Source organism: Mastigoproctus giganteus, chromosome 11, assembly GCF_048544385.1.
Source record: "Mastigoproctus giganteus isolate SK-2022 chromosome 11, ASM4854438v1, whole genome shotgun sequence".
Lineage (NCBI taxonomy): Eukaryota > Metazoa > Arthropoda > Arachnida > Uropygi > Thelyphonidae > Mastigoproctus > Mastigoproctus giganteus.
In genome coordinates this window covers 14435692-14460040 of record NC_143585.1, presented here as the reverse complement: position 1 = coordinate 14460040, position 24349 = coordinate 14435692, and the positions used below count along the sequence as shown (strand labels likewise).

The 24349-nt window shown below is 37.7% G+C and overlaps 1 protein-coding gene across 2 annotated transcripts in view; it reads left to right on the top strand.

Annotated features, from left to right (window-relative positions):
* Positions 1 to 23937, top strand: part of LOC150077731 (TAF5-like RNA polymerase II p300/CBP-associated factor-associated factor 65 kDa subunit 5L) — a 157697-nt gene extending 133760 nt beyond the window's left edge. For both annotated transcript variants that reach the window (XM_090384735.1, XM_090384734.1), the window contains exons 14-15: positions 12638 to 12783; positions 23839 to 23937. In XM_090384735.1, coding sequence (XP_090240861.1) covers positions 12638 to 12764 — 127 coding nt within the window. In that variant the 3' untranslated portion in view covers positions 12765 to 12783; positions 23839 to 23937. The remainder of the gene's footprint in view (positions 1 to 12637; positions 12784 to 23838) is intronic.
* The last annotated feature ends 412 nt before the right edge of the window (positions 23938 to 24349 follow it).

Sequence of the window (24349 nt, the reverse complement as noted above, 5' to 3'; positions counted from 1 at the left end):
CAATTAAATAGGCTCACAGCCTTAATAACTGAATTTTAAATTTAAAAGTAACGATCCAACTTACGTTTAGAAAAGTTTTACTTAAAAATTAGAAATTACTAGATAACTGGCAGATATATGCTAAACGATATCTCTTCAGGATGCCACACCGTTTCACTATTACAGTACAGTACAGAAATAGTATATATATGCTGCCATTAATGTTTCAATAGGTTTCTGTCCATTTTTTTTTTTTTTTTTTTTTTTTGAATTTAAATATTAATGTGTTAGGGTCAAAAGTTTACAAACGTGGATTAATTTTATGTACAGGAAACTGTGGCATCTACGTTAGGTTACCTATTCTTTAAAGTTATTGATGGTAGCTGCCGTGAAATTTAAGACAAAAGGCCAATTATCAAGTTATCTTCCTGCAAGGACTTACCCATTTGCCCCGAGACAGCACTAACCACAAAATGAGAATGATTGTTAGAGTTTACCGCCCTAGTCAAGGGCAAAGGTGGCAACCTCTCACGGTCCAACATCTATCAATGTGGTAATGGTCCTCTACAATAATGTTTGCAAAATAGCAGAACCAAGCAAAAAAAAAAATTTAAGATGAAACTAGTTACAAAAAAAGTAGTAAGCCACACGAAGCTGCCCTTCTGGAGGGTGTTCTCTTTTACATACTAGGGGGATTGTACAGTCCATGTAAGCAGAGATTAACTTTATTTACAAAAATATATACACCATATACAAAATGGTTCTGTCAAAGTTTGCTATTCTACCCATATTGTGTCATTTTAATTATTTAAGTTTTTATCTATGAACCTGTATGGAATATTGTTCTTAATAAGCTTATCTTTTAAAATTCTGAGTGCTTCCATTGCAAATTCTGATTATTGTTATGGATTGTGAGGTAATTATGTTTCTTTGAATTTTAATAGGTATGTTTGAACTCCACTGGCTAAGGTGTATTGTTTCGAAATTATATTCTTGTCTTTTATCGTAAATTCCTAGTTCTATCTGGTTAACCACCTTAATACAGTCCATTCCGGTTATTTGGGACACGTCAGGACTAGTGCATTTTGGCCCGATTAAGCGGTTGCCCCAATTATCTGAAGTTTCACGTAAATAGTTAAAAATACAATGTACCCCCCCCTTTTTTTTTTTTACAATTGGTTCACAGTACAATCAAATCACATTACTACGAACTCAACATAGTAAAGTACTGTTCACTATACGATGTGCAGTAAGCGCCGGTCATTGTGATCATGTTTGTGAATTGAATTTTAATTCTATTACACAGCGATTCTAATTAGTGAAAATAGGAGGAATATTATCCACAGGCTATAAAAGCAAAGATATATTAAGCACAAATTTACCCTTTATTACCTTACCAATTAAAAAAATATGTGAAAAGCGGAAGAATATACGTGATAATTGGAATAATTAATACGTACTGTAATATGTACATACGAACTAGTTGACATTTCTGTTCACTGACATTTGTGGGTGGGGGTTAAAACAGTAAAAAGATTAGCAATCAATAACAAAAAACACGGCACACACACAAATTGCAAGTAACACGATACGCACGCGCAAGTGGGAACGGAGTAACGAGTTACAAAGCTTTAAAAATAGGAATGAAGAGAAGATCTGAAAATTAATTTTTTTATTTGATTGAAGATTTCATGGAAGTGTAAACACATTTCGCCATAATAACCCACAGAATTCCAGCTGTCGGTATTATCGCAAATTCAGTAAGATCGAGTTTACTGTCTGTTTATGATAGATTTCACTAACAGAAAAGCCCAATACACAGGTGACTGCTAATTGTTTTTATTGTTTTATGGTTGTGACCTCCAGAATTTTGACCGAACCACGTGGTGCCATCGGAGACAATCGTAGGGTAATCTCCAGTGCTGTGGTCTCCTGCCCCGATTGAACGGCATGCTGTCCCAATTAAGCGAAGTAAACCCTGGCTATTTTCTCGATTGGTTTCTGTTTTTTAAGATTTGCCCCAAATAAACGGTTGCCCCAATTAACCGGTGGCCCAAATAACCAGAATCCACTGTATTAATATTTAGGTCTAGAAATGTTCCTTAGTGTTATCTCTGTTTGTTTTTGTTAAGGTTAGATCATTAGGATAGATATCCTTTTTAACCTCTTCTAAGTTGCTGTCAAAGGAAATCATGTCAGTGTATCTGTATGTCTTAATTTTGTTATAATTCTTTTTGTTGTATTCCTTTTCGAAGTGGTGTAGGAAAAGGTTCGCTGCCAGAACTGAGAATTTTGATCCCATTGGGACACCTATTACTTGTTTATACATGTATTTGTCATCATGTATATAATTATTGAATAGGCAGAACTCTGTATAAACTGCCCATTGGTTGTCTTTTATTTTTAATTTTTCCTCATGTTCTCTAAAGAATGTGTTAAATACTATTTTGAGTTTGTCTAAAGGAATTGCTGTAAATAGATTAGAGAAATCTATTTAATTGTAAAACTACTCAGAAAGTAAGTATGATGGTTAATATTTTAAACTTTAAATTTAACATATATAAAAATTGAATCCTTAAGGCTAGTAAGACTATTCAGAACGCAAATTTGATGGTTAATATTGTAAAATTAAAATTTTTAAAAAATTAAATTCTTAAAGCTAGTAAATCTAGGAATATAAAACTATTCAGAATGTTAGTTTGATAGTAAATTGTATAAAAAATAAAAAATAGAGTTATTAAAGCTAGTAAGTCTGTTATTATAAAACTAATCAGAACTTTAGTTTTATAGTGAATATTTTAAATTTTAGATTTTAATAAAAATTGAGTTCTTAATGCTAGTGAGGCTATTATGGTAAATACTATTCAGAACATAAAATTGATGGTTAATATTTTAAAATTGCAAAAAATTGAGCTCTTAAGGCTAGTGAGGTTATTATTGTTAATAGTTGATGGTCATTTCAAAATTAAGAGTAGACATAAAAAATTTTTGGATACACAAAGAGACAAAGATAACTCTTTCCAAATTGCGAATACCTACCTAATCCAGGGCCGTTACTAATACGGATGGGAACTTGCAAACCTGGATTCCCTGAGCACCAACTGTAATTTCTACAATCATATTCTATTTGGGAGGGTGCTGATTCTCTTTAAAAATTACAGCTGTGAATTACAGGCTCCGAAAAGCGAAGTGTTTGCCTTTTTATTTACCTAATTGTTATTTTATATTGTACTTTATACGTAGTCTTAGTTATAGTTACGCTGGATATTTTTAATTGAGATAAAGAGTTTTTGTAGATCACTACTTAATATACGTAAAACCGTTATTTCATTCGAATCTTGCAGCAATTGTTTTTGTATAGACTGGTAGGAAATTAAATTTTTTTAATTGTGGTAACTAGGTAGCTCTAATGTATAATTATATAGCGTAATACACATCATTGCATTTAGGATTCTATTAGATAGCTTAGTATTGACAATTAATTAATTAAATTTATTGATCTTATTAATTTAAAATATCGTGCCCCAGACTAGAGCAGCAAAGCAACGGACACACAGTGGCAGGAATGCTGTGACTTGGGGGAGAACTGAGGGGGGGGCGATTCTCCACACATCACAGCCTAAAAAAATGTGAAACTTGTGAAATATTTGCCGAACTCTCTGAACAGAACATGATCTAGCCAAGGAGGATGTCTTTGTTTGTGCCAGGTGCAGAGGGTGTCTAGAAATTAGGCATTAACTCAGCGTTCTACTGGGCGTCTATGATAGCTTGAGGTGTAGGGTAGATGCCCTCGAAGAAATTAATATGAGGGGCCGTCAAGCTCTCAGCTGCCCAACTCAATGCCAGAGCTCGCTCCCGGGCATCAGGCAACACAGTGGCAATCTCCAAGGCAGAATGCGCTGGTCCCAAAGGAACTAGTTATTGTTGGTGACTATTGTCAGGGAGACGGGAAATATATTGTGTAAAAAGGATAGATGGAACAGGATCAGGGTATGTCTGCCAGGGGCAAAAGTTGATGACGTTGTAAAGCATATATCACCTTTTAAGGGCACAAAAGGTGATGATATTGTACACGTTGGCACCAATGACATTAAGAGTAGGAGATCTGCAGATTTACTTAACAAGTACAGGTCAATGTTGCAAAAAAGTCATGAGTTAGGGTTAAATTGAAAGTGTCTGCAATTCTGCCCGGACACGATAGGAGGGAGTACGTGATGAGAACTTTGTCAATCAGTTCGGCCCTGGAGGGAATGTGCAAGGCTCAAGGGATAGAATTTTTTTCAGCGTGGTCTGTGCTTGTTAACAGAAGGGACTTCTACAGGGATGGGATACACTTAAATAGAAAGGGTGCAAGAATATTTGCTGATGCTATCGAGGCAGTGTTAGGTGGATCGGAAAACTGCTATCTTGGGGGGATTCACAGACTAAAAGGTTAAAAGTAGCCGTAGGCAGAGGTGAAGGTGATTTTTGCACAACTTCTATTAAAATAAGTAGCGACCTGGAGTGAGGGGTGCTGGGGGTTTCAGGGACTGATGGCAGTCGTAAAACAGGTGAGTATATGGGATGTGTCAGGGTAAATAGGAATAGGTGCATGTATGCTTGCACGTATACCAATGCTAGAAGTATAGTAAATAAATTTGATGAATTTGAATGCAGATATTAGGATATCAGAGACACGGTTTCACACTGATATTAGGAATGCAGAATTGGAATTTGGGGATTACAATATGTACAGAAAGGATAGGAAGGGAGGAAGTGTCATGCTGTTTATTAAGAAAAACAAAATCAAAAGAAGTGCATCCATTTGATATAGATGAACAGTGTACTGTTGATTCAGTTTGGTGTGATATAAGCACTGTGAAAGCAAAAATAAGAGTATTAGCATTAGTAGAGGCATTTGATGCAAGAAAGCAAGCTTATGCAGCATCAGCCAAAAAAAAAAAAAAACCCACTTCCACTTCACCCCTCTGTTCATTCAAAATACCTGTCCAGCTGAGCCTTAAACTTATTTAGGCTATCAACCTCCACTACAAGGGATGGAAGTCTGTTCCACCAACCAACCACCCGCTGGCTAAAGGCAAATTTCCGCACGTCTATCCTACATCTGTCTTTCCTCAATTTGAATTTATGCCCTCTCAGGTGATTTTTCTGAGCTAGAGGAAGAATCCCATCAGCATTGAGCATGCTTAAACCATTCAAGGCTTTATACACCTCTATCAGATCACCTCGCTGGTGCCTAGTCTCCAGACATTGTAATTTGCAAAACTTAAGCCTTTCTTCGTAAGAGCACCCCTTTGTTCCATTCACTAATCTTGTTACCCTTCTCTGTACTCGTTCCAGCAGCTCTACATCCTTCGTGAAATGAGGCCTCCAGACCTGTATACAGTACTCTAGGTGTGGCCTGACCATTGCCTTATACAAGGGAATAATCACCTCCTTATTCCTGCTGGAAAAATTCCTGTATATCATTGACAATACTCCATGAGCTACTCTTGCAGCTCGTCTGCACTGCTCTTAAGCTTGATATACCATCATCAATATAGTATAAAGTTATAGTCCTAATGACTCGAGTGAGTACAATGAACAGTTGTACAGAGAAATAGAGTGGGCTAGTAAATCAGAATGTCTTATAATGGGGGGATTTTAACTTCCCAGATATTGACTGGAACTTGTCGGTTGGTCACTCACACACTAGTAAGACTTTTGTGGATTTATTGGATGATTGTTTTCTGCAGCAGAATGTTCGAGAGGCAACCAGAGAGGGGTAATACTCTTGATCTGGTTATCAGCAGTGATCATTCGTGTATTAAGAATTTGCAGGTAAAGGATGAGGATAATTATATCTTTAAGTAAATCCCACATCAGTGTTCTGATGTGGGATTTACTTAAAGATATAATTACCATCGAGGGTAAAGGAAAGAGTTTTTGCTTCCGTAAAGGTGAGTACAGTGGTCTCAGACAGTTTTTAAATTCTGTACAGTGGGATGAATTGAAGATGTTACCAACAGTAAATTCTAAGTAGGAAGCATTCAAGGAATTAATCGTGGAAGCTACTAAAAGTTTCATACCTATTAAGAAATATTGTTCAAGGTTTAGGCCTAAATGGTTATCAAATGAACTAATGAGACTCGTGACAGAGAAGAAAAATGCATATAAATTATCAAGCGACTCAGAAGCCTATGGTAGATATAAGCTGGTCTGTAATCAGGTCACAAAGTAGGTTAGGCAGGCGAAGGCAGATTACGAGAAATCTTTGGCAAAGGATGCTAAGAAAAACAGCAAGGATTTCTTTACTTATATAAACTCTAAAAGGAAGGGGATGAATTTGATTGGACCACTTGATATCGATGGTTCGACTGTTGATGATCCTGCTCAGATAGCAAACAAACTGAATGAGTAGTTTGTATCCACATTCACACATGAGGAGTTATTAAGGTTTGAAAATGGCAGAAGGTTATCAAATTGTAGCAGGGTGCTTAATGATTTTGTAATAACTGATAGCAAAGTGGAGGAGAAATTGTTGAAGTTAAAATTAAGAAAGGCACCTGGGGTGGATGGGATCTATCCGGTTATATTAAAGGAGGCGGCAGAGCAACTAAGCAAACCCTTAGCCATAATTATGAGAGCATCCTTCGACTCAGGGGAGGTCCCCATGGACTGGAAATGTGCAAATGTATCCCCAATTCACAAAGGGGGATTGAAGGGTGACACGAGTAATTACAGACCAGTTAGTTTAACTTCTGTTCTGGGTAAAATAATGGAGTCACTGGTTAAAGATGCATTGCAGGATCATCTAGACAAGACTGCAGCAAAAATTCAGACAGCATGGGTTTGTTAAGGGAAAGTCTTGTCTCACAAATTTGATAGGATATTATGATGTGGTTACAAAGGAACTGGATGCAAAAAATAATTTTGATATCATATATTTGGATTTCAGGAAAGCTTTTAACACTGTTGCACATGGAAGACTATTGTACAAATTGGAGCAGAATGGTATTAAGAGTAAGTTGCTACAATGGATAAAAGGATGGTTGAGTGGGAGAAGACAGAGGGTGGTAATCAATGGGTGCTGCTCTTCGTGGACTAATGTTATTAGTGGTGTCCAACAGGGTTCAGTGTTGGGTCCACTGTTGTTTTGTATTTTTAGCAATGATATTGATGAAGGTATATCAGGCTTAGTGTCAAAGTTTGCAGATGATACAAAGGTTGGCAGGGTTGTTAATGACAGTAAAGGCAGTGTGCTACTGCAACAGGATCTAGAAAATTTGGGCAGATGGGCTAAGAAGTGGCAACTGAAGTTTAACCTTGAAAAATACAAAATACTGTATATGGGTAGAAGTAACCCCAGATAAACGTACCAACTGTGTGGTAACTACACTTAAGGTGGTATGAAGTTTTCTGAGCAATGCAGACAGGCTGCCAGGGCAGGTCATGGGTTTTGTCAGTGATATATAGAAATTTTGCTAGCAAGGAAAATGTGTTTGTCCCTCTGTATAAGGCAATGGTAAGGCCACGCCTTGAGTACTGCGTACAGGTCTGGAGGCCTCATTTTTGGAAAGATGTGGATTTGCGTGAGCATGTACAGAGAAGGGCAACAAGATTGGTGAGGGGAATGAAGGGATCCTCTTACCAGGAAAGGCTTAAGTTGTACAAATTGCAGTGGATGGAGACTAGGAGACTTATACACCCCCAATCAGACGGTGATCTGATTGAGGTGTATAAGGCCTTGAATGGGTTGAGCACGCTGAATTCTGATGGGATTCTTCCACTTCTTCAGATTACAAACTTAAGGGGGCATAAATTCAAATTAAGAAGAGACAGATGTAGAATCGATGTGCAGAAGATTTGCCAGCGGGTGGTTAATTGCTGGAACAAACTTCCATCTGTCGTGGAAGTTGATAGGTTCAATAAATTTAAGGAGGAACTGGAGGGAATGGTGTGTTTTTTTTTTTTTCTTTTTGCTGATGCTGCGTAAGCTCATACACTTGCTTTCTTGCATCACATGCCACTACTACTACTATTTGCTACCTTCCTCTTAAATCTTTTCAACACTCTGAGCTGTTAGTTGCAATACAAGGGCAGGAGTGTCTATTGCTGCCCTAAGCAGTTACCTAACTTCACCTCCCACTAGCTGAACAGCCAGACATGGAATATGGGCGGAACTACCCACACTTAGAAATGTCAATACAAATAATATATATATATATATATATATATATATATATATATATATATATATATATATACATGGTGTCTCAAAAATATTGGTACAAACATTTAGAGGAGGTATCTGAAGGAATGTGAATCGCATAGGAACCCATAACCGGAAACGTCACTGTAAGTCGGTACACGGCGCTGTTCATCAGTTCGCAAGAGGGAAAATTTCTGGTTTACTCATTCAAGCAGTAGTCTCCGCACAAAGAGCATGCATCGATATTTGAACTGTGAGCTGGCAGACATACACCTAGTGTTTGGATTAGCAGAGGGCAATGGACAAGCCACTCAACGAATTTATGGAGAACACTTCCCAGACAGACATGTACCGGACCACCGTTTGTTTGCACGTGTGCATCAAAATTTGTGCGATTATTGGTCATTTAGAGGTAACAGGAGTAGTGCGGGCAGATCACGTTTGATGCGAACTCCCACCGTGGAAGAAAGTATGTTGAATGCCTTCCAGAATAATCCTACTACCAGCACACGTGCCGTTGCCTCTGCCTTAGGAGTGTCTCGTTGCTAATGGCAATCTGCCGAGTGTGTAGAACGGTCTCCACTCCTGAGTGGAGACCGTTCTACACGTTCTACACATCTTCCGAGGGTTGTGCTTCCTAATTACGAGAAATATCCCAACAAGGATCTTCGACATTGAGGTTAATCTGGATGCTGACCCCAAGGCTGAGATGACGCATTGCTACAACGAGCTCTTCAACATTTGGCAAACTCGATGGCATAATTCAACACTGGGCATTGTCACAAAAAGATTCCTACCTGATGTAACCTACACTGCTACTAGATCTGTACAGTCTTGGTTCACCCCTTCACTACAAACATCATACCTAATTACCGGACACGGATCCATGAATGAAAAATTACACCATCTGGGTCTCCACCCAACAGATCTCTGCCATTGTGGAGCCAAAGAGAACTGGTGGCATGTACTGTTCGAGTGCATTACGTATGCTGATCTGAGACACAACCTTGTCAGCTGTACACAGATCTCTGGCGAGCATCTAGAGCTCTTCCTACAGAACCCTAACAACCTTCCTGCACTGCAAACCTACTCAGCTGAAGTCTTTAAACGCAGACGAAGGATTAACAGGCCTCCAGTGGCAAACATCGAGGACCCAGCAGTGAACTGAAACCAACCATGTATTTCACCCCCCCCCATCCTGCTACATGGGCTGTGGAGCTTGTTTCTGCGGCCTGTGTTCAGGAAGGAAAACACCATCTCTCTCTCTTCCCTACCCCCCTTTTTTATTTTTTATTCATTTATTTATTTATTATATTTATTATTTATTTATTTTATTTTTTTTTTTTTTTGCGTTCTTCAGGCAGGGTTGCTGTCACTTTCTTTTTTTTTTTTTTCTTTCTTTTGCACCACGGGAAAATCTAAATGTGTGTGTATATATATATATATATTTTTTTCTCTCTCTCTCTCTCTCTCTCTCCCCCCCCCCCTCTGGAGGGGCCCCTAGAGGAATCTGGCCCACCTTTTGGCAACATCAGGTGGATCAGAGTCTCGTATTGAGACAGTACGTGTTTAGCTGAGACTGGCCTACCTTCCCGTGGTGTGGACGAGTACCCAGAATCATCTGTCCAGGTGACTGATGCTTCTGGGTAGCCAAGTGGCCAGAACAGAACAACAGAACACACACATAATACACACAAACCGACGTCACACACATATCTGGCCCATTTGTAGAGATACTGATCTTCACAGAGATACGAGGCGGAGTTGAACTAACGTTCTAGGAGCCGCCCCTTACAAAAACACATGTCCACATGCAGTGTACAGCATGTCTAGCACGACGATTCCTTACACCCCTTTCATCTCCAATGGGTTCAGTTACTGCTCTCCCAAGATCATCCTGCACGTGTGGCTTTTGCACAGTGGTTTCTCCAAGAAAGTGTTCAAGACTTGAATTTTCCAACCTATGTTTTGGTCACGGATGAGGCTTATTTCACTCAGGAAGGCTTATTCAATCAGCACAATGCTCACGACAACCCACACGGTGTGCGTCCCATGTGGCACAACATCGCTTCGCAATAAATGTGTGGGCAGGTATGGTCAGTGACTGCTTAGTCGGCCCATACCTGTTACCATTCCACATGAACTCCGCTAAATACTGGATCTTTCTTGAACAAGTTCTACCAGAGTTACTTGACGATGTTCCAGCAAATGTGAGATGCAACATTTCGTTTCAACATGACGGGGTGCCTGCCCATTATGGAAGGTGTTCGTGACCATTTGAACAGGTGTTTTGGGCGTCGATGGATTGGCCATGGTGGACCCTTTGCCTGGCCCCCACGCTCACCTGATTTATCGAGCCTTGATTTCTTTCTGTGGGGGCCCCTCAAATCTATCGTGTATGAATCGCCTGTGGAGACGGAAATGGATCTCGTGGCGAGACTCGTTTGCACTGCTGCTATTGTCAAAGAAACTCCAGGTGTGTTCGACCTTGTCCGCCAATCCATGCTGTTTCGGTGTCATGCATGCATCGTGTCTCATGGTGGAACCTTCGAGCATCTGTTGTAACATCATGAAATGCACCCATCTCGTACTCCATTGTTAATATTATGTCAAATAAATGTTTGCCACTAATTACTGTCTTGTGTCATTTCTGCTTCTTGTGCCTCTGCTACTACTTTCCTGTGACGTTTCCGGTTATGGGTTCCTATGCGATTCACATTCCTTTAGATGTTACCTACCTCCCCTAAACGTTTGTACCAATATTTTTGATACACCCTGTATATTTAAAATTCGTCATGATCGACCGCCGAAATTAAAGCCGTGATGGACTTGTTGGCTGCCCTGTCATATAGCATTGTTATACAGTACATGACATCTTTATATTTTGCATTTCTGTTCAGTTTTCCAAGCAGCATGTGAGGAATCATGGAAAATTCACATAACTCTAACTCATGTAATGGGTGCACATATAGTCCACTTTTGTTTACACTTCAAAAAAATGCTAACTAACGCTAAAAACTAATGCTAAAAATGATCACTAACAATACAAAGCGTTTCTCAGTGTGCTTTTTTTTTTTTTTTTGTTATTTGGAGCATTAGCAACTAAGGCCATATTGCTCCGGGGATATACGGTGGTCATTCCCTGACCTTTCCGCATCCTCCATATTTGGTGGTTATGGGCTCGAACCCCGGTCTAATCAAGAAGCGTGTGCACGCACTGCTGCTGCTCCTGCCCACCTGGCTACGGAGGCACCTCTCAGTGTGCTATACATCTAGTGACCACATATAACGTATATATGCTCAATTTGAGAGAGAGAGAGAGAGAGAGAGAGAGAGAGAGAGAGAGAATGAAACAATGTGCTTCAAAGAAAAAAAAAATGCTTTTTCATTGAAGTATTTAAAAAATTAACAATTCTTCTTGAGGAATTCTCAGCAAGGTATATGAAATCTTTTCAATTTATCGCACATAATAATTTTGCCACCATAATAGTCGTACAGTTCATTATATGTGGGCTGTACATGAAAGCAAATCCTGTGTGTTGTTTGTAATGTTCATTGTTCATACCTTCTGAAGAGAGACTATCCCTAGTTTTATTCACTGTTTAATACCTCTATCACTGCAAAAAAGAGTGGCATTTCTCTGTTCTAGCTCTGCCACTCATTCATTAAACTTTATAACATAGTACTGAATTACTAATGCTAATTACAGTTATGCAAGCTGGTCACCATTTTGACAATACTATTGAGCAGCTGAGAGAGGGATAGAAAGTGAAGGTAAGAGAGCTTTAAAAATATATGTTTAGTTATAGTTGCAAAATTTTGCCTTTGTTATGAGGAATGAAATATAATTTTTGTTCACTGAAATTAAATCACTATACAGAAGTGGTTAACTGTGACGCTGCTTCAGGAGCTTTTTTCTCTCGTTTTCAGTACTACTTTGCCGAGCCAAGTTAAAAGATATTAAAATGGCCATGTTTGAATTCAACAGTTATAACATTGTGAAAAATCTCTCTTTTAAATGTATATACAATTATGAAAATGTTTGTGCGTGTGTATGTGTTCCTTTTGTGCAGCTATTCCATGATTAATAGCAGTTTTATGCACAAAAAAAATAAAGGAAATAAAAAGAAACAGATTTAATTCCATAGCTAGGGTAAAATTTTGCAACTATAATCAAAATTTTTTTGATTACTCAGACACTGAGCATTTTTTATCACACTCAAGTGTTCTGAAGTGACATCCAGATGATAGCATCAGTGATAGCAGGAGCAATCAATGCTTAGTTACAAAGGTTACTCTTGGAGTTATAATGCAATAAAGAGAAAAGTCTTTTTTTTCCCCCCTGTATTATAAGTATTAAATAGCAAATTATATCCCCAAAAAGAACTTCAGAGATTAAACATGATTTTAATGCAATATTGTTAATTTTAGCTAAAATTAATTAATAGAATAATTTTCTAATTGCAGCACTGAAAGTCATACATCTCCAGAGCTTCTTGGATCATTCCCCACAAAGTCTGTGTCACTCCACTTAGTTCAGTATACCTCCAAGAACTTGCTCTTGTCTGTGGGTGCAGTTGATACAGGAGCATGAAAACTGTTCATCTAGTTTGGTATGTTTTTATGTAGTGTGCGTGCCAGTAATGACTGAATATACTTTATAATAGGTTTGTTTTACTATAATTTGAATCTAAGATATCCTTTTATCTTTTTGATATTGGACTTTAAGGAATTTCTTAGAACTGAACATAACTGACAATTAAGTTTCTGGCTGAATCAGTTTAAACAAAACCAGATATTAAGAAGCAAAAAGCTCTGAACATTCTTAAAAATTGCCTTGAGCAGCTACACACTTGAGAATTCCTCTGTCACTTTTTTTTTTTTTTTTTTTTTTTTTAATGTCCTGTAGACCATTGTTTTCCAAACTGGTCTGTGGACCACAAGTTTGGGTGACTGTTGTTGAGGGCATTAAAACTTTTTTTTTTTTTTTTTGTAATAGGCAACAATCCCATTAACCAGTGATAGAGAAATGCAGCTGTGATAACCTAATGTATACTCCCTATGATATTAAGTATTAGTACATATCAATGTGTTTAAAATATAATAATTAATATATTTCCATGCATAATTGAATATTTTTTGTGGTTCATATCTGAAATAAAGTTTAGGAAGTACTGCTCTGTGTCACCAAACCATTGTCCTTTCAACAGTGTATTTAATTTGAAGGAACAAGTAATCAAGCACAGATAAATCAGGGGAATAATGGGAATACCTCGAATGCCAACACTCATTCAAGTGTTGGCATTCAAGGTGAGCGGACACGCTTCGTCAGGGCTCTTCAGTTTAGTGGAATGGATTACTATTGATTATTGCTTTTAAATATTTTATTTATTATATTGTTGGATTATTTTGTTATAGGTTTTCCTGTAACAGCTTGATTTTTATAATATTATAGATATCATTTTTTAAAGTTAATTTTCATTGATATTTAGCTAATTTTATAATGGTAATAATGGTAATTACGAGATCTGCCTTAAACACGTCACAGGATATCGTGACTCACACAGAAATAGCCAGTGGCGATTTACGTGTGAATCATGATTTAATCCATTGGAGAACCTGTGGAATGTTTAGCAAGGTCAACCTGGTGACTAATCATAGCGCACCTGGGATTTATTTTCTTTGTGATCAATGTAAGGAGTGCACCCGATCTTAAATTACAATTTGGTGCACTGATGGAACAATTTGGGTCACTGAAAAACAGGTGGTTGCCCTCGAGAATAATGAATCTGGAAGCTCGTGGGGGATTCAAGACTCCGGCAATCTACCAAGTGATGCACTCCCGATTTGGGCCTCAAAACAGAAAAACCAAGTGCAAACTACTCTGGTTCAAAAGGACTTTGTTTTATTAGAAGACTCTATTGTCAGGGAAATGGAGAATATTTTTTGTAATAAGGATAGGTGGAGTAGAACCAGGATATGTTTGCCGGGAGCAACTATTAATGATGTCACCAACAGATTGTCAGATTCTAAGGGGGGTAAAGAGAATATTATTATCATGTGGGGACTAATGACATTAAATGTACACGATCTGACAATTTGTTGGAAAAATACAGGACCATGCTGAGGAAATGCCGCGAGCTAGGCCACAATGTCTGTGTGTCTGCAATTCTGCCCAGACACAATAGGAGGGATTATATGTTAAAAGCCTTGTGGATTAACTCAAGACTTGAAGGACTCTGCAAGGCTTTTGGGTGGAAATTTCTATCAGTTTGGCCTACACTTGTAGGTAGAAGGAATATGTTTTGTCGAGATGGGATACACTTAAACAAAAAGGTGTTGCAAAAGTCTTTGCCAGTATTATTGAGGATACCTTAAAGACTCAGGGAAACTGCTAGTTAGGGGGGATGTGGTTAATACTGAAACGCGTTTATCTGATAATATTAGTCAAAGTAACTCTTGCACATACCTCAAGAGTTCTTATCTGTTTCCCGAACTGGACATATTATCTAGATGTTCTGGGGGCAGAAACCTTTCAAGTGAGTGGGTAGCTAATGCCAGGGAAGAGAGCCTAAAAAACTTCAAAGGTTCTGTTAGGGTTGTTAAATTATACAAGAACAGTAAGTCTTAATTGTTTTATATAGTAATGTTAGAAGTGTCGTCAGTAAAATGAGCGAATTCAAACTGCTGGTTAAAACAAGTAACGCAGACATAATAGGGCTTACAGAAACGTGGTGCCACCTGGAAATAGCGGGTGATGAGTTTCAGTACGGCTTGTATAATGTATTTAGGAAGGATAGGGTAGATAGAAGGTGGTGGGGTAATGCTTCTTATCAGAAGCAGCCTGTGTGCGACGGTAGCTTACCCGGATTCAGACGTTTCACGTGCTAGTATAGAATCTGTATTGTGTGAGATAGTTGGAAACAAAGGTATAATGCGAGTAGGAGTAATCTACAGACCAGGTGATTGTGAAGATTATGATGAAAGCCTCTACGTGCAAATGGAATGGGCAAGTAAGTGTCAATGTCTTATTATGGGTAATTTCAATTTGCCTCTAATTGATTGGAGAAGATGGGAACGAAACGTGACATGGGGAACAAAATTTTTAAATCAACTAGATGACTGTTATTTGTATCAACATGTCAGGGAAAGTACTAGAGAAAAGAATATCCTAGACCTCATCATCAACCATGAATCAGATGACATAACAGGGCTGACAGTAGAGGAACCAGTAGCAGGAAGTGATCATGGAGTTCTACAGTGGATGATGAAGAAAGAGGTAGCAGTAGTAAAAGGCAAAGGAATGAGTTATAATTTCAGAAAAGGAAATTACGATGCCTTAAGGTGCTACATAGCCTCTACTAACTGAGTAGATATCACACAGAGACTGAATACAATTGAACTGTGGTATGCTTTTAAAACATTAATCAGATGCCTTGAATGCGTATTTACCATTAAAAAAATACTCCACGAGGAGGGTTCCAAGTTGGATGAATAGCGAAGTTGACACATTACTTGAGCAGAAAAAGATGGCATGGAAAAGTTACAGAGCAATAAAAAGTACTGAAGCGTATAACAGCTACAAGATGATCTGTAATAGAGACACAGAAACGGTTCGACAGGCAAAGGCAGTTTATGAGAAATCGCTAGCAAACAGAGCAAAGAGAGGGCTAAGGAATTTTTCACATATATAAATGCTAAGAAGAGCAGGACAAACCAGATCAGACCTTTATATGAGGGAAAGGGGATAGTATTAAATACACCAGCTGCCATTGCAGATGAACTCGACAGTTATTTTGCATCGATATTTACAGAAGAAAAACCTTTTGTTGCAATGGGAAATTGTGGGAGCGAAGTTGAAAAATATGTAATTAATGATATTGAAATTTTGCAAGATTATTTAATGAAAAAAATTTCGAGCCTACAAGCCAGTAAGGCTCCTGGAGTTTATGGAATATACCCTATAATCTTAAGGGAGGCGGCAAATGAGTGCATAGAACCATCGAGGCTACTTATGCAAGCATCACTAGACTCTGGGGAGATTCCGTTGAATTGGAAAAGTGCCAATGTATCTCCCATACATAAGGGTGGTTCTAAGAGTGAAGTGGGAAATTATCGACCTGTCAGTGAGGGCTGATGACCCTCCTATGTGTGAGTCCTGTGGCACAATTTTAACTTTTAGACACATTTTAATTGATTGTCCAGATTTTAGCAATATCCGTTTTACCGCTTTTAATCATCTGGCTCAGCCATATACACTCAGTCAGATTTTATCTGACAATGACAATGTGTCTGCTATTTTTAGTTATTTTAAATCAATAAAGGTTTTTACTTGTATTTAATATTTACATGTTATTGTTATTTCTTTATCGATTTATTTTTTCTACATTTTATACCTTTGATATTTTATATACTGACATGGTGACCTAAGTAATTAGGTCAATGAAAAGTTAAATTTTTTATATATCACCTGAGTTTGGCGCATTATAGCCCTAGGTGCTAATGTGCCAATAAAAACCAAACAAACAAACAAACATTGACCTGTCAGTCTGACTTCAGTGGTAGGGAAAATCATGGAGGCAGTGATCAAGGGTTGAATTCAGGATCATTTGGATAGAATTGAAATTCTCAAGGATACTCAGCATGGTTTTGTAAAGGGAAAATCATGTTTAACAAATCTGATTCACTCTTTTGAAAGGTTCACTCATGAGCTGGATTTAGGAAATAATTTCGACATTGTTTATTTAGATTTCATCAAAGCTTTTGACTCAGTCCCGTATTTTTTTTTTTTTTTTTTTTATGTGAACTCCAAACACGAGAGGTGTATTAGAACCTATAGTACTTAATACCGTGCTTGGGTTGGAGGTTGAGAAGACGAAAGAAGATATTTGTTGACATTGGACTTGAACTTCTGTAGATTGCAATTTTCAGGAAATACGTATGAAGGAAGGTTGTTCCAGAAAACAGCAGTTGAATGAATAAATGAGGAAGATGAAAAGTTGGTTCTGTGGGTTTGAAGTTGGACAGTAAATGGATGTTGGCTGGTGGCGGCACGTGTTCGGACTGTTTTGAAAGAGTGAGCGGGAATTATAGAAGCCAATTCAGAAGAACAGTGCCCAGGGAAGTATCTGTAGAAGAGGCATGCAGCAGAAACAGTACGTCTATGAGAAAGTGAGTGGAGAGACTCTGTTAGAGAAGGATCATTAATTAACCTAATTGCCCTCTTCTGAATGGAATCAAGAAGCCTGAGAGAAGTTTTGGGGGCACCACCCAGATGTAGGAACAATATTCCATGGCAGGGCGGATTTGTGATTTATACAGAGTGAGCAGCAGTTTGGAAGAAAAGTAACGCAGAGAACGAAAGAGAAAACCAAGTTTTTTAGATTCAGAGGAAGCAATATTTGTAATGTGCTTGTGCCAAGAGAGATTAGAAGTCAGGGTAATCCCCAAAAGAGATATATCATTTTGCCTAGAAATCAGAGTGTCACGAAAGATTAGCTTAGGAGCAGAAGAATCCTTTTTGCGAGATATAAGACAAGACTGAGTTTTAGAAGGGTTGAAATCAACTAAGTTGTCATTGCCCCACTGGAGAATTACCTGAAGATCGGCATATAAGGAACTGGTAGCAGATTTTCGAGAAGTTGAAGCTGATTGAGCAGGACAAGGTTTCTCAAAATGGAAAGTGGAATGCAATGTGCTATCATTGGCAAAACTATGGATAGGATTTCCAGTCAATGGAAGAATGTCATTAATATACAAGAGGAAAAGAGTGGGGGAAAGAACTGAACCTTGGGGGACACCGGCATTAGTAGAGAAGTTAGAAGACAGAGAGCCATCTACTGCCACCCTCAGTGAGCGATCAGAGAAAAAAACTGGATAACCAATTACTAAAAACAGTTGGCAAAACATAAGATGGAAGCTTGTTTAGAAGACCTTTATGCCAAATACGATCAAAAGCCTTTGAGATGTCAAGAGCAACTACTTGTGTTTCACCGAACCTTTCCATTGAATTAGTCCATAAATGAGTAACATAAGCCAGAATATCACCAGTGGATCGACACCGAAGGAATCCATATTGGCGATTGTTGATCAGACGGAAGGTTTCTAGGTTGTTTAAGAGTTGGCGGTTAATTGATTTCTCCATTACTTTAGAAAGAGTAGAAGTAATTGCAATGGGACAATAATTGGATGGGAGGGATTTGTCACCCTTTTTAGGAACTTGCTGGATATGAGCAAATTTCCAAGCAGAAGGAAAAACACCTTTGTAATAAGAAAATGAAAAAAGGCGGCAAAGAATAGGAGTAAGTTCAGGAGCACAAGTTTTGAGAACAAGTGGAGAAATACCATCAGGACCTGGAGCTTTCTTAGCATCAAGATTCATCAAAATCCTTCTGATATCCTTTTGACGGAAGACCACAGGAGGCATTGAATAGAGCATGTTGGGAATGGTGGGAGGTGTTTTACCAAGATCATTAATACATGTGCTGGAAGAAAAATGGGATGCTAGCAGGTCAGCTTTATCCTTGGCTGAAGTGACAACAGAACCATCTGGTTTGGACAGAGGTGGGAGCAGAGATGGGCAAAAGTTGCGGCCAATAGCTTTGGCAAGAGACCAGAATGCTCGGCTACCATTAGTGCAAGAAGCAAGTTTTCTATTCTTAGCCTGTTAAAATTCTAGTTTGGACTGATACTGCTTTACAATTGTTGCGAGCTTTGGTGTAGGCAGAAAATGAAACTGAAGAATTAGAAACAAGCCAATAATGATATGCAACATTCTTCTCTTGAACAGCCTTAGCACATTTATTGGAAAGTCGAGTGTGGGATAAAGGATTCCATTCCTGCAAGAATAATTTCACTGACACGATCTGAGCAAACATTGACATCAGAAGTTTTGAAACAGTAATCCGACCAAGGAAAAGAAGAAAAGAAGTCTCGCAGGTCATCCCATTTTGCATTCTTGTAATGCCAAACAACACGAGGTTCGGAATAGACATGAGATAAAGGTTCCATTGGAGAAGAGGCAATCACCAAGTTGTGATCTTGAAGTGCCTAAAGGACCTCTCACTTCGACCGTGTACTTAGAAGGGTTATTTGTGAGGAAAAGAACAAGCGTATTGGCTGTATGATTAGGATTGTCCCGTATTCTAGTAGGTAAATGAACAATCTGTGCAAGGTCATTAGTAATTGCGAAAACCTCAGCATCTCGACCTGCTGGGTCGGTGTGACTAGAAAACGGAAGTCAGCTGGAGTTGTGAACATTAAAATCACCAAGGAAAATTACTTCACTGTTAGGAAAGTTTGACTGGATTAAGTCAAGTTGCAAAGATTGGAAGTCAAAGAGCTCCAAGTGATTAGTGGAGTTGGGAGAACAGTAGAGGCAACAGATGAATTTGACACAATGATGTAGAGAGATTTTAAGCCAGAGAAGATCAAAGAGAGGAGATTCCAAATTGCCAAGTCTCTGACAGGGAATATCAGAATGGACATATGCACAAGTACCACCTTTGAGGCGAAAGGAATCATACAGCGAATAATTTGGACATCTGAGATGAGCAATAGTTGAATCAACCAATAACTGACATTCTGCAAGAAAAAGCCATTTCAAACAGTACCATCTGGGTGGTGGTGGTGCCTACCGAGAATAAGTGACAATAGTCTTCTCTATTAGTGAAGCATTACTTATTCGAGGTAGTACAATACATGGTAACTCATGAAGGATGAGCACAATATGAGATACAGATGGAATGATGCCTTTTACACTATGATCGTAGTTTTTCTGTATCTACACCGATATTATATAGGTATGGTGTCTATGGTGTATCTACACCGATATTATATAGGTATAGTAACATATTTATGTATTCATAGCTGAGGAAGAAACACACAGAGTCGAAAGCTTCTTAATTTAATTTTATTTTATCAAAAGAAGCGAGCAGGGGCGAAGCCCCGTAGTTAATTACAGTCAGTCCTCGTATAGCACGATAGTTGTGTTCCTAGAAACCCTCATGCAATGCAAAATCGTGCAATATAAACAACAGGTCCTAGGGAAAAATAGGGTTAGGTGCCGACCATCCAACATTGAACACACATTTGTAACCAAAACATTACCAAACACAATAAATAATCGTAATAAAATACTTACGTATTTTATTACGACTATTACGTAATAAAATATTGCTATTGCTTTTGCTTCTATCGTAAGCAGACTTGTTTTTTGTTTGATTTTCTATCCAAACAGATGACAGCCGTTCCATCTCTTCCAATTCTTTGTGTCTTAATTTAATGGATTTTAATTACACTTTGAGTTGTTCCTGCTATGAAAGTTGTTTTTATTTTCTCTGCATTCTTTGTAATTCTTGGCTTTGCCTCATTTAGGCCTGTGGCATGTGCAATAGCACATGGTCTTTCATTTCGCTCAAAGCGTTTCACAATGTCATAATTTTTCTCTATCGACAGAGGCGGACTGGCCATAAGCCTTACCAGGGAAACACCGGTGGGCCGGAGGCTGGTGTGATTTTGGTCATAAACGCTAGTAGGAGGCCGCTGCAAATTTTCCCGGGTAGGAATTTTTCACCCAGTCCACCTCTGTTTATCGATATTGCTTTTATTTTTCTATCTGAATCTGCAGTGTCTTCACCAGGACGCTTCCTTTTCACACCTTTCAAGTATTTTACTCATTTTTAGGTAATAAAGCACAATTACAAAATGAGGAGGCACGCTTGATACACATAAACAAAGCTGCGCGTGTGTAACAACTGAATAAACAACACCGTAAAGGCAGACACACAAACTATGAACACCTCACTAGCTCACATTTTACTAAAGAACATTTCTGGGGTTACTACCATAAAACAATAAAAACAATTTCCAGTTGTGTTTCTGCTAGTGAAATCTGTTATAAACTGGTAGTAAACTCGATCTAATTGCATTTGTGATAATACCGATAGCTGAAATTGTGCGGGTTTTTACATTATTATGGTGAAATGCATTTCCCCTTCACTGATATAAAAAACATAAATATATTTTCAGAATATTTTCTTCATTCTTGTTGTGTTGCGTTCAGTTGGCGTGATTCCGCGTTCGACTGCCATGTCTTGTAAACACAAAGGCGAATCGTGCATAAGCGAATTCGGTTCGTGTTATATAAGATATCGTTCCCCTATTTATAAATCATGTATGATCGAATTCGTGTAGTGTAAACACATGTTATACGAGGATTGACTGTATTATTATAATTATGGAAGTTATAGTACTTGATGAACTTGAATTTCTCAAGATTATAATTTTTGTGAAATATATACCAAATAAATTGTTTCAAAAAGAAAAGTAGAAAAGACAAATGAGGAATAATGAACAAACACTTACCATTCATGCATAACATTGTTTTAAGAATTAGTGTTATGTATTTAAGTGTAGTTGTTGCGGAGCCAACGGTTCCCCCATTAGCCGCTTTTATACTTCTTGTGATGAGGCTTGCGCCATAATCGGTCATGTGTGTGTAGTGTTTGTTGTGTGTAAATTTTTTGCTCTGTTCCACTGTCATCATGATGGGCACCTGGCATCTTACCAAAAAGTCCCATCCTGGTATCAGAATCAGCAAACAGAGAAAGCTCCTCAAGACATTCTTTTCTTCATTGAGGAAAGAGTCCAAATATCATGGATGAAATTTCACCCCATCAAACTATTAATTGGGAACATTGATATTAGAAATGCTAGGGTTTACCCAGGAATATCGTATATCAGTTGTCCGACTGACCATCCATTAAATGTACAGCAGGCCCTCGTTATAACGCAGTTTGCTCTACGTTGATTTGCTATAATGCTGTTCTTATATTATAACCCATATCTCACTCTAACACGGTCACAACTCACTATGTCGCTCTTTTACCAGCGTACAGATTGAATTTTTGGCATGTTTAACGAAAACATTTCATCTGATGTAGTCTATAGCTTGAAAATGAATAGCAAAGTTTCCCACGCTGACTTCCGAAATTTTTCCACACTCGGTGAAATTTTCGCCCATGCTAATTTAATTGCACTATGGTGACTTATTACATAGTTCCAGATCAACATTTTAAAAAATGATCAAGTATATTGCTTGTAATATTTGCATTATAGCTGTTTCATGTATTCTGTCTATCTTGTGAACTCCTCTGACCGTTTGGTCGTCCCGGAGTATAAACATAAAAAAAAAAAAAAAAAAAAAAAATATGCATTTATCTAAAGTCTTAGTCATCACTATCTACAGTTGTTAGACCTTGTTTGTAATAGACAGTTTACTCGAACATTGTATCATAATTAATGCAACACAGTTACATTTTCGAAGATGAATAATGGCAGATAAGAATTAAAAAGGAACAGCGTCTGGATGCGGTACAAAGCCTACTAAGGTAAGAAAAATACTGAATTTGAAAATTAAATTATACGTTTTGAAGCAAATCAATTCCGTTCAGTGACAAGTGGATGTGTGCAATAATCTAGGACTGGCAGGTTCAACTGTAAGAACAATTATAAAAAAAAAAGAATTAATTTTAGCAGCGGTAAAGACAACTGTTCCACTGCAAGCAACTAGGCCAGCTATTATAATTGAAATGGAGAGACTTCTAAATAATTTTATTGAAGATAATATCCAATGCACAATTACATTAAGTTAAATATTATTAAAGAAAAAGCAATTAGCCTATATAATGATCTGAAGAAAGCTCACCTTTAAAAAAAAAAAAAAAAAAATGTGGAACCATTTAAAGCTAGTAAGGGCTGGTAAGATAGATTTAAAATCCAGGGAGAAGCTGCAAGTACAGAGCAAGAAGGAGCCGAAACTTTCAAAAAAGAACTTCTAAAAATTATTGAAGAGTGGTGTTAAACTTCTCAACAAGTTTTTAACATAGATGAAATGACTTTTTTACGAATGCCTAAAAGAAGTTTCATATCAAAAGAAGAAAAAAAACATTCCAGGCTTCAAAGTGGTGAAGGATCAGTTGACTTTATTGATTTTAGTAAACTAAAACCCCTTTATTTTACTAGAAAGATGGCCAAAGTACAACCCAAAATCAACCAAAGTTACGAAAACTCAGCAGCCCAGGGCCATCTGATTCATAAATTCATGATTGTAATTGGCATTTCAAGTTTAATTTCGATATGTAATGTAGTTACTTGCCACATGATTATATACATATGTAGTGGAGAATATTTTATGTACAAATTTTTAATATTAAATATTTTGACCAACATTTGCGCATCTTTTTGTTACCATTTATTATTGATTAAGAAATAGACCACGACTCACAAATACATATGTTGCATTACAGGAATATGGTGCTGGCTTAGCACTCTGTTTTTTGGGAACGAATTATCAGCATTAAGCAGGGGTCATCTGTATGTGACTATGTCTTGTGGGATTATCCTTTTCAGGTTATTCCGTACCAGTCCATTCTCAGCCTGTTGATATATAGATCATCATGTGGTCCTCTTTCCAGGAAGTTAAGAAAATCTGAAATGAAATCAAGGCTAAATTCTGTAGGCTAAATTGAGTGGTCCATTTTCTAAGTGTGAAAATATGCCTAGATTTAAGATACTGAATATTTTATTAATAGGATTGTGCTAGCGTTCTTGAAATAATCATATGTATAATTTTTCCATTATACAATAATGTATTTTTTTTTTTTTAGGATGAAGTTCATATCATCAGTTCCGGTTTATCACTGTACAGTCAGTGTACATATATCATCTTCACATGTAAAAATTCATTTTCAAAAATAAATTTTTTTAAAAATATCTACTAAATACATGATTTCATGTTTTTAAACTGCATGATGAATGAGTGCTTGGGTCACCTTTTTTTTTTTTTTTTTTTTATTGTTGTCTGTTTACAGTTTATTTTGATTCTGAGAATTAGCATATCTCCACCTACCCCTTGGTAACTTTGACATTCTTCCCATGTGCATGCACACAGATTATCTGTACATTTGGAAAATAGCTATGATGTTGCATGTAATGCAGTCTACAGTGATGTGAATCATCAGGTGAAAGGAATCATCGATTGAGCTAGGTTTGTCCACTAAACCAGCCTTAGAATACATGCTGCAGGGTATACAAATAACGACCTCATGACTAACACTAGAAATGCCTGCAGTGATTTCTGTCTGGGTCATGATATCCTTGGACTTTGTATTGTAAGTG